Raw genomic sequence first — 12,070 nt, 5'->3', positions numbered from 1 at the left:
TAATAACTATTAGATAGAGTAATTTAATAACGACTATGAGAACGTCTCTAGATTCTTTTTTGTAAAACGTCTAAAAAAAACCATATTATCATATATATATATATATTCTAAAACTATTGAATAGGATAAGCTTTGGGGGTCTGGTATGCGAATCAGATATGGGCCCAGCCGATGGACCATGCATTTTTTATTTCCATAGAATCTTGGTTTTCCCATGCATTGTTCCCATGCACACACACCCAATGCACACAGATACAAACTTTATATCAATCACTGTGATAGACAATATAAAGGCAATCCAAAGAATGTTTGGCATTATATACATGATTGAAGGGGTGGAGGGGGGGCAACACAAAGGGTGCCCATCTTTTCACTTGAACTAGCAACACCATCACCTCTTCTAGCTAGCATCATACCAATGGATCAATTCATAGATGATATGCATCACAAACTTTATTACAGAATTCTTCTTCTGCCACTACAGTAACATATGCTTGTTTTAAACAGGACTTGTGTTGTTGGTCTCAGCAAGACTTTCCTCCCTCGCACGTGTGTATCCTTCAAAGAACTCCTTGTTCTCCTTTTCCAATTCCTTCCAAACTGTCACACTCAATCACAGGAGTACTAGAACATTAGAGATTTTTCTTATTTAGTGTTGTTTGTACTACAGTGATGATGATGATGATAAAAGAAGATTGAAAAGATTAGAGAAGAATAAAAACCTGTGGAAGTGATGATAGGATTTATGTTGGCATGCTGAGATATGGCTTCAACACTTTCCTCTTTGCTCATGTTGAACAATAGACACCTCTCTATCAGATGTTGCACCTTATCAAAAAAGCAAAACAAGTGACCACTCATATATATAAACATAGCATAACATATTAACATCAGAGAAGTAGTAAAAGAGAAAGAGAAAGAAAGAGAGATTAGCTACCATTCGGATGTATGAAGCTGAGGAGTCCACCATGATGAAAGCTTGAAAATGGCATACAGATGAGGAGAGAAAGGAATCAAGGATAACATATGGTTATATAGGCATCAATGAATAATATAATATAATATAATATAATATAATATAAAGAAAGAAATACGAGGAGATGTGGGCCAGTGGAATCACGTGGGAGATTGAAGCTCATTGGGGGAGAGGTTTGTCTTCCACGTGGATGTGTTGTTCCCGGAGATTGCTCAAATGATGGACTGTAGTAGGAATAGATAGTTATCACTTATCACCATATAAATAAATAATATAAATAATATCCCACTACTACTACTACTTCCATCCATGGCTCTAGCTACCACGTGACATCTTACGTGACATCTTAGCGTATCTCTATGCTTTTACTGAGCCCTATCTTCGAATCATTAGATACTAATAAAACAACTATAAAGTATAAACCCCATCCTTGAGTTCGGTGGACATGTTTGTTTTTTTTAAAGATAATATAGACAAATCAATAAAAATAAATAAATAAAATTTTATTATTATTTTTTAACTATATATTTTAAAAAAATTTAAGTATTTAATCTCACATGTGAAAAATCACGTCTTAACCACTAAAATTATTGTTATAGTGACGTTAATTGTCTAATTTATTATAAATATATTTTTCTTGAAAATTGTCATTGTGCTTGCCAACAACCAAACCATGAACAATCCACTTTTTAAAACATTTGTAATAAAAAAGTTTGTTTTTAAATATTAATTTTGTTTGCAAAATTTAAGACTTTTAAACTTAAATTCAAATTCAAACAAGTTGAGTACTTCATAACTGGGTGCATGCAAGGATTGATTTGAGTTTTGTGTACAGAAGAAACACATGAACATCATACAATTTTCATTATTCAATCTTTAAAAATATTTGATCTTAGTATGGCTAATAAAATTACTAAAAAAAAAATTCATATCCGCTATGTATGTTTATTAGTTTATGAAAAAAAATAATTAAATGTTTTTATAAAGATATCAAATTACACCTCAATGGTCTCAAAGATAAACCTATTAGGTAAAGATTAAAAAGAAAAATTTAAATAATTTTTAATCATTACAAAGTCAATCAAACAATAATAAAGCTTATTATTATTGTTACTAAAAATGTTCCATATCATCTTTGAATCACTCAATACTATCTACATTTTGTCAAATATGTTGGAGAGGATGATAATTATGCAAACAAGGTCTATCAACTACTGCCAAACCTAAATTTCAAAATCATATTTTGTGAACTATAGATGATATATGCACACTTCAATGAATGAGTTTGTCGGCAATCACGAACTTGTTGTGTTTGGTCATTTCCCAGTTCCCAGGAATTCACTAACAAAGTAAGGTACCACCCTACCATTTCCGATTCCATTCCTTACATACATACATACATACATACATACATACATACATACATGTGCTTCACAAGAGAGATAGAGATATCAAGAAGAAGGATTCAACTGGGATGTATTCTCTACCCCCAACTAGTCAAATCAATTTCTTACTGTCTTAAACTTGGGCATGGAGAAAACTTTTTTACTCATCCCCATGTCTGTGGGGGTTATCCAGATTCTAGGATTCTCCCTAACTGAATTTTTTTTTCTTTCATATATTTATTTTTGTATTATATAAATCAATTAAGGGGGTGTTTGGATGCCAAGATTGGAGTGGGAGTGAGGGGGGAGTGGTTGTAAGCCCTTGTTTGGGCATACATTGAGTGGGAATGAGGGGTGGATTAGTGGAAGGAGTGAGACTCACCCATGTGAGTGAGTCTCACTCCCCAAGAATGGGCGGATTGAGTCGAGATTGGACAGGGAAAATGGCATATATACGCTTTCTTTGTCTGCTTTGAAACATGATTATTCCATCGCCATATATGCTAAAGAGAAAATAAAAGAGATGGCAAGGAAAAATTTTTTTCATATTATTATTATTTTCAATGTTATTACAAATATTTATTTTGATAATTAATTAGTTAATTTTTATGTGTTACACAAATATAATTAAAAAAATAACTCATTATAGTTAATACCATTAATTACTTGCTAATTAATAATATTAATATTTGAATATAATACTTATAATAAAATTATAGTATTATAAAAATTAAATAGTTATATCTTATAATTAATTAGTTACATTTTTTTCAATGTTTTTAAAAATTATAATTAAAAACAACTCATTATATTTTAACACCATTAATTAATAGCTAATTAATGATATTAAAAATCTCATCCCAAAAAAATTAGAATGAAATTATAGTATAATAAAAATTAAATATTTATTTTTTTATAATTAAAAAATATATATAACTAAAAATAACTCATTATTATATATACAATATCATTTATATGGATGAGGGACATAAGTGTCATTTTACCATATCTACTTTCTTTACTTTTTCCATTCCCAATAAATTACACTCTCCAAATCCTACCAACCAAACACATCCTTCATTCTCACTCCTCCTCCATTACCCCTCATGTCACTCCCAATCCACTCCTCCCCCAATCCACTCTTGGCATCCAAACACCCCCTAAATATATTATCTTTTAATAATATATATATATTTAATATAAATAATTTTTAAATATTATATATATATATATATATTATTTAAATTATATACTCAGGAACAGGCGGAGCAGAAAAGGGATTTCCATCTTAGCTCATAATTTTGTTCTTAGAATTTTAGCCATGGTCCTAATCTCGTAGGGATGAAAAATTCAAATTTCATGTTAAGTCTAAAGCAAATTAACAAATAGAGAAACTAAGAGAGATCAACAAACCACTGGTACTACTATCAAATAAAAAGTCAAAAAATAATTTTTATTTTTATAGATTAGATTATATATATATATGACAAATCATCTACAAAAGTCTCTAGATTTGAAATTTATAAATTAAAATTTATTTTTAAACAGTATTAAACAGTGGTATGAATATCTATATAAATAATAGCCTTTGAATCATCATCTAATGGATGTAAAAAAACATCCTAATGAACAATAATCTCCATGTCTAAATTTAATGAAAATCATTAATATTTCGATATGAATGATTATCCGTAAATTGAGAAGTTTATTTGATAAATATAGTTTGTTTAAATAATATTATTTGGAAACCTGGGGTACAGTACTTCCATTGGGTAGGACATGGGAATGAATGAAGTAATGAAGGTTAATTAAAAAGAGCGCCATTTAATTTAGTAGATTGATTTCTCAAATTAACTAAAAACAAATTTGTTAATTTCTCATATATATATATATATTCTAATTAATTTAGGGAGCAACTAAAGAAAGGATGCAAATTTCTTCTCTGTAAAATTTATTTTATAAATCTAATTAATAGATAACCAAACTGAGGCATCTAAAGTCTATATCCAACCAACAGTATTCTAGTACAAGGGCAGACAAAGTATCTATCATTGGATTAAAAAAGCACGCTACAGGAAAGGATTCTTAAGTTACCTCTAGTTCTGGCAGGAGCTTTAAGATTCCACATCACAAGAGATCCAATCTTGCAAAGCTTTCCAGATGACCCTACATGTGAGTACACAAGCATAAATAAAAGCAAAGAATCAAAAACCACTAGAACCAAAGGGCTTGTCAACTTGATAGACAATGGATTTGGCCTTACTTTGGTCTGGAATATTGTGGAAGAGCAGTTAAAAGCTTTCCATCATTCATGGATGGCAAATTCCACAGGAACACCAGAAGCCTGTGTGGTAATAAATGTACAATAATTCAAGCAAAGTGTATGATCTTTCAGAGTCGTATTATAACTATTGAAGGCCTGAGGTCAATCTAAATCTGGTGGTTCATGCTTGGATTGAAAACAAATTGAAATCTTTTTTGCACTAACTAAATCCTTTAAAATGGTGTTTAAGTTACAACAGTAGATGACTTGAAATGAGCTGTCATATTAGAATCAAGCATTCAATCTTGTTTTTGCTGTTTATATCTGATGGCAGGCAAGAATGGTAGCTGTGATTTATAATAATAATGAGCTTTGTATGTTACAACATGGAAATAACAGATAATTCTTCAGGTGCACCAAGATTTGTTGATTTAACTACAGCAAGAATTATGGAGTCCAAAATATAAAAGCATACTGCATGAATCATATAAGTAAGACTGTTGGTAGAAAAACTAACCATAAAAGTGTGCTTCAGTACAGTTGCTTGCCAAATATTGCGCACTCGATCACAAGATAGTTGCAGTTGTACATGAGGAATGCTCTTCCAGCTCTCTCCCAGTGCAGGCTTAAGAATCTCCTCCACCACGAACCATATGATTGGTCACCTTTATAGATGATATTAAGAAGAATATTGTCAATTGGTATTTGCTGCATTATAAGTACGGCCAACAAAAACCATGTAAATTTGATGATGAAAATGATTCGTGAGTAATTTAATTAAGTATGAATGAAAAATAGACAAAAAAAAGTTATACATTTGCAATTACATGCAGGCCATCTGCAACTGTAATTCAGGTGATATGATCATCCACAGTGGAAGGGGAGAGGTAAATTTGCATTATATGAAATAAGTAAGACTCAAATACAAGGGGAAGGGCACAGGATCAACTAATCCCTTTTTGCGCTAGCATGAATTGAAAGCAAGCTTTTGCTTGAAAAGATACTTGCAAAATAAGATGTGAACTATCAAAATAACAAGCGCCAAAGCAAACTAACACTATTTTACATGACTTCAACTAAATTATATTTAGAAAAGGCTATTCTATTATTTGGAAACAAACCCATAGAAACACAAAAATGCATTGTTCTGTGTTTGTGAAATTACAGTTTGAACAAAATACATCTCTTTGGACCATAATGGAAAATCAAAACTTTCATATGAGCGCTTACCAGTACAGAGATATTGTGTTCATTAGCTAATTTCTTTAGAAGTGTTCCACATGATGACATCAACATCCGTCCTGCAATTTTTTCGTCCAATGCTTATTTTAAGACATTTCATGCTTGCATAGTTACTTATCAGACAATTAACAAAACAATTTTTACACAAGCAAAATGTCATAATGAATTCAGCATTAAATTTGAATGCATGAAGACTCTTAACTCCAATTTTGTGGGAACTCAAGCTTTTACTGCACCATGCATAAAACCCTTGAAAGAAAAATAGGAATTATTATATTAACCAGTCCTTACTCAAATATACAGTATTAGCTTATGGTTATAGCTGCAAATATAAGAAACCATTCATCACTTATGAAAGCACTCAAGGCCAAAGGTTCCAAGGAAGGCAGCCCCATCTCACATTCCCGGTCATTCAACCACCACCCCAGCAATAAGCTAGAAACTTGCAGTTCATAAGATGCTGGTCAAACCCTTATATTCATCTCTATTTCTCATTCATCTTTCCATTTTCATAGAAAACCACTTGTCCCTTTTGGCATTCCACTGTTCTCTTAATTCCATTTCCCCTAGGCTTCTACCAGAATCCATTCTTGCCCTTTAAACTACCTATAATGTGGAGCTTGTTACTTTCCAAATGCATCCATAAAGGTACTTCTAGTGATAATTGTGGTGAATTGTCATAAAAATCATTTATATTTTATTTTCCTCATGCCAAGCAATCACACTATTCTCAATGGAATTTTTAGTGAGATTGTGCCTAAACTACCTTTATAATATGCAGTCTGTTTGCCTGCACACTTTTAACTTTGAGAACTTACACCACCTTAGCAGAAGATTGCTAGCTATAATTCAAGAGAAGCAAACCAAGCTGGCAAGACCTAATGCTAATACTGTACCAGATATAAATGTAAGAATACTCAAAAATTCATTAATCTTATTGGGTATTAACATTTAACCATAATGACTTAACTCATCCAAAAGGAGAAACCTCCAAAATTTCAAGATTGTAAACCTTTTATAAGAATGATGAAAGAGACTTATCATAGACCAAACGTGTACTATAACACAAAAAGGGTTTACGCAAATAGACAAGCCACTTGAAATATTTTGAGCATAACAGATGCAAAAAATTCAGAAATATTCAAAATCCATGCTGACTAAGTGTAATTAAAAATCAGTTTCAATGAATTCATGAATTATAAGATAGTAACTAAAATTATTATAAGAAAAAGCCACATATACAAGCAAAACTTGTGCATACCTTGTGAATCTTTCCCACCAAGAATAGGTGTTATAAGAAAAGATATTGAATCAATAATTAGTAAACATAGCCCGGTGCCCAGGTTTTTTCCCTGAAATTTTCATTGCATAAGTTCTAGGCTTTCAAACATAGAAAACAGGTTACAACCAGAAGTTTTATTTATGAAGTAACCTTGTGTTCTGAGGCAGATGCAAGTTCATTCAGTACACCCAATAGCTCAAAGATGTCAAAAACTGATCTACATATTATATTCCTCATAATCCTATTAAGCCTTCTTTCTTTGCCCTAAAACCATCAGTTAACCATCAAGATTCCTAGACTACAGAAATAAACAAAGCGAGATGAACATCAAATTTTAAATGCATTCTTACTAGCATGACTCTTTTTGTCAGACAATGGCAACTCAATTTCAATTGTAGAAGAGTTACCTCTGTGATGAAATCGTTAGAATATTGACTTATCATGTCAGCTATTAGTTTTGAAGAGAAAGAATTGCATGTATCCAAGTACATGACAGCTCCCAAATTCTTATCTGCAACATGCAAAGCAGTACATAGGCAAACCTGCACACTCATAAAGTGAATGGGATCAATGATACTTCAAAGCATAGATCCAGTCATTGTTGAGATAATTTTTGCCATAAATTCAACAACATAATCAAAATGTATCCAAGACAAGCAGATTCCTTCTTAAATGTAACTTCTTCGCAGATGATAAAACTATTTTTTTAACATTCCAGTAGGTAGCCATATATTATTACTTGTGTCTTGCCAGAAGATGATGGACCAACTATTTCAGTCAACTGCCCTTGACGCAATCCTCCACCAAGAAGTTTATCAATCCTGATCATTAGTACACCAAAACATATACGTTAAATTATTTTGCTTCCATCCAACTAAAACGATAAAATTAGACTATCACTTCAAGAAAGAAGAATTTAATACCCTTCACAACCGGTGGACAGGAAATGTATGTTTTGATTAACATCTGCAAACAACTCCAGTCCATTGAACCATGGCTGATGCAGCTTGTCTATGATAGAATGGACTTGGGCAATTCCCTAATAACAAAGGAGCAGATCAGCCTAGCATTAATTTGTTTTTTGGGCATACATATTGCAATCATGAACTAGGTAATTTTAATGTTTTCAATTTGCGAATGAGAGAAAGAAAATCTTAAAGAAGGACATAGGAGCACCAGGTTGAATGCCATCAGAAAAAAGAATGTCAATATATTGCCACTAATATTGATGATTAATATTCATTGATGAAAGGCTCTTTTATGATATCTTGTTCATATGAAATCCGTAAATTTTTATTGGAGCTTTATTGCCAATACTGCACTACCAAAACAAAAGGTTAGAGGGTGAAGAAGTTGTGACGGAAGGAACTTATCAAAAATAATTCAGAGAAGGGATATGACAAACAAAGAAGACAAAAGCAAGCACTTGGATCAACAAATGCTAGATTATGTGAGAGAGATGATAACCTGCTTCAGAACTTCAGAATTTGCCTCCCGATCAGCTAATGCAGTTAATGCATAGATATCATGAACAAGGAAATCTTCCACTGGACAAGATGAGATAAAAGAAAATAAACAACAGAAAAATCAGCAAAAGAAAATCAAGTTTGCAAGCATATTGCTGGCGCATGCTTCAGACGGGCCTAAAATTTATATCAATAAAGAGCGAATGAAACAAAATGAGAAACCTGAGGTTAAAAATGTGTCAATTTTCAATCAGCATACACTTGAGAAACGGACATTATTTTTTATGGTGAGTGATTGATTTTATTTGCCAGTATTACATATGATGTATATCACTATAAAAAATGAAAACAGCAAGTGTTTGACATACAAATACAAGCCCAATGGCTGCTGAAATAGCTCAAAATGTAAAATTTATCTATTATAAAAATGAAAAATAGCAAGAGACTGACATATATATACAAGTCCAGTGGCTGCTGAACTGCAGAAATAGCTCAAAAGGTAGAAATTTATTTATAAAACTGGGAAGATCTTGTATTAAGGACATAATCAGGCTCAAAATTGGATAAAACCCAAGCAAAACCTAAATAAATCAACTCAATCTTAAAACACAGTCACGTGATTAAAACACAAGTAAATCTGAAATATTCCAATGTAGCAAATGATAAATAAAAGCATGTATCCTCATAAATTTCAAGTGTTCCTACTCTCCGCAACATCATAAAATTGCGAGACCTTTATGCAAGTCATCAAATCCTTTTTCGCAACTAATAGTAAAGCTAATTTCCTTCAAAAAGGCACTATAATACAATCTAAGCTAAAGACAATATAATACAATCTTAGCTACTGAAACCCATTTTTCAGAAAATCGTCACAACAAGAAAAGCTAGTGAGCACCAGGATTTTATTTTTCATTATGGTTTTAAAAGGTACCTATTAATTCAATTTTGACGTAATTTTATTTTGCATGTAATGTAGCCTAAATTACCTCGAAGGAAAAGAAATAAAATCTAAATAAATTAACCAGTTTTCCAGATAGCTATCTTTGAAGTCACAACGAAAAAGCCAAATAAAAAGCACCTAAATCTTGTTTGTCAATTGATCAAAGAAGAAAAAGAACAGAAGTGTCAGTTAAGGAGTCAAAGAGCACAATAACAAGAATACCATAAGATGTGCCAATGGTGTAAACAATCAATCATAAATTCCAAGCACCCCAATTCTCCTCAACAGCATCTATATTCAACAGAGTTCTTCATGCAAACCATTAAAAACAATTTTCATGCATAATTTTAATGCTAAAATTCCATTATTAAGAAAAGGCAACCTAAGCTACCGAAACCCAATTTTCATATTAGAAATCTTTGAAACCACACCAAGAAAATAAAATACAGAGCATCAGAATTTTGTTTATCATTACGATTAAAAAAACAACAACAAAAGCTCATTTTACATTGCATTCCAGCAATCACCAAAATGAGAAACAAAAACAATCAAATATACTGGAACCATTTTTCAGATTAGACATCCTTGAAATCACAACACGAAAATCAAATGGCTAGCGTCAGTAAAAATTAATTTAAAAAAAACAATGACAAAAGTGTTGATTAACAACTTTTTCACCTAATTTCACCTCACATACACCCTAAATCACCGAGATGATAAAGAAATGCAATCTCATATACTGAACCAAATTTTCAGGTTAATAATCTTCGAAATCATAACAATGAAATCAAACAGCAAGCATCAGAAGATGAAGAGAAAGCATCGATTGACCCGATCTTACCTCGCAAAGAGCCCAAATCACCGAGATGAGAAAGAAATAGCAAAGAAATGAATGATATTTTCAAGGTGGAAGATCAAAAAGAAAAACTTAGATGGAGATCGAACCTGAGAAGATGCCATTGGAGGCGCAAAAGAGCTGGAAATTGGCATCGATGATCGGGAACTCGACCTCAAGGTTCTTCAATGGCGGCATTGATTCCTCTCTGGATCTGGTTTCTCGCGCTTCCCTTTCACTGTATTGATGCTTATATAGAGGCGGTGAGAGAGCGTCAAAGGAGGTATGGGCGGGAAAAGGACACGCGTCAATCGTTGATTGGTATTCGATTTGAATTGCGCGCCAAATCGAGCTTAAATTTATAAATTTTTAAATTATATATATACACGTAATATTTTATTTTTATTGATAAAATAATATCAAATTAACATAAACATTTAAGTAAAAATAAACTGCTGCTGTGTATCTATAATTTCATTTTATTTTTATTCTTTTGCCAACTTATAATTTGTACTTTCTACTTGTACATTAATTAATGCTATATTTTTAAATTATTTGTTGTTTAGGATTGAAATGGCAAAGTAAAAAAAAAAAAAACTTTTTCTTATATAAATATTATATATATATATATTATGGAAAAGTTATATATTAACAAATACATGTGGGTCTTAAATTGATCATATAGTCAATATGTCCTCGCTTGGGTGGGTGCCACAGGTGTTTATATAAACAAGTTTGTATTCATAATTACGACCCATTATTATTATTTTTAATTTTTTATAGAGTGAATATATCACAAATGTATTAAAAATGAAGGACATACCGATAGAGAAGAATAGAAACAAAAAAAAAACATAAAGAGAAGAAAAAACAAAACAACTACTCGACTTTGTTCACTAACCAAGTAACCTAAAATCACAGATTAGAAAACACAAACAAGAGATAAAAATATGACCACAAGTAGTGGTGAACACACACAGACGGAGCATACACACAGCAAAACGAACGTTCCCCACGAAAAAAGACTCAACGAATGTTTCCCAAGAGAAAGGGATCCCTTGGCGAGCGCACTAAGAGAGAATGGGAGGACTAACCAGTGGACACATCAAGACTATCGTCAAAGTAGTGCTCATCACACAAAGAAAATCATGAAAATTGAATTCAAAGCCAAATATTAAAAAATCCCCTCTAACTTCTATCTTTTGGAGACTGTAATTATATTGACCTAATAAACGAAATCTACGGCAAAATTTCAAAAATATTCAAAAATAACGAAGATGCAGATAAAAAATATTTGAAAGTAATTTGTTATATATTTTTAAAATTGAGATTTCCAATATGTATATATTTTTAAAATCGACAAGCAAACATGTTCAAATAACCACGTTTTAAAATAAAAATCAAAATAAACATAAAAAAAGGGAAACAAAAATTAAAACACTCATGAGCGTATAAAAGCATAATCTGATTCCAAGTCATGCCACGTGGACAGTCCCCCCACTCTGGAAGTCAAATCAGACATCTATACTGTTTAATTCATCCAATCTCCTCGTGATCTGGATTTTAGACCAATCACGATCATGATCCGAATCCTAAAGCAACAACGCATCTATAAAAATTCAAACCCGCCACGAAATCCCCAATCTATATAAACACGCGCGATTCCTCCATCGTCTTCTCC

General features: G+C 31.9%; 2 protein-coding genes across 2 annotated transcripts; both read right to left on the bottom strand.

The window, feature by feature from the left end:
* Window positions 1-157: 157 nt before the first annotated feature.
* Window positions 158-1,086, bottom strand: LOC120268348. Its single transcript, XM_039275783.1, has 3 exons — window positions 938-1,086; window positions 723-828; window positions 158-600 (listed from the first exon to the last, which is right to left on the bottom strand). Exons 1-3 carry the CDS (start codon window positions 968-970, stop codon window positions 500-502), a joined length of 240 nt encoding a protein of 79 aa, XP_039131717.1. The 5' UTR covers window positions 971-1,086; the 3' UTR covers window positions 158-499.
* A 3,192-nt stretch (window positions 1,087-4,278) lies between these two features.
* Window positions 4,279-10,600, bottom strand: LOC120268347 (DNA repair protein RAD51 homolog 4). The gene is given in 12 exon segments (XM_039275782.1): window positions 4,279-4,527; window positions 4,625-4,705; window positions 5,142-5,253; window positions 5,255-5,289; window positions 5,855-5,925; window positions 7,128-7,218; window positions 7,299-7,412; window positions 7,556-7,690; window positions 7,888-7,969; window positions 8,072-8,187; window positions 8,616-8,695; window positions 10,500-10,600. Coding segments are annotated over 11 exon segments (963 nt in total). The 5' UTR covers window positions 10,588-10,600; the 3' UTR covers window positions 4,279-4,527; window positions 4,625-4,666.
* Window positions 10,601-12,070: the final 1,470 nt, after the last annotated feature.

The sequence above is a fragment of the Dioscorea cayenensis genome, chromosome 9 (genome assembly GCF_009730915.1).
Source record: "Dioscorea cayenensis subsp. rotundata cultivar TDr96_F1 chromosome 9, TDr96_F1_v2_PseudoChromosome.rev07_lg8_w22 25.fasta, whole genome shotgun sequence".
NCBI lineage: Eukaryota > Viridiplantae > Streptophyta > Magnoliopsida > Dioscoreales > Dioscoreaceae > Dioscorea > Dioscorea cayenensis.
Note: the sequence above shows the minus strand (reverse complement) of the source record. Positions and strands in the feature narration are given on the sequence as shown.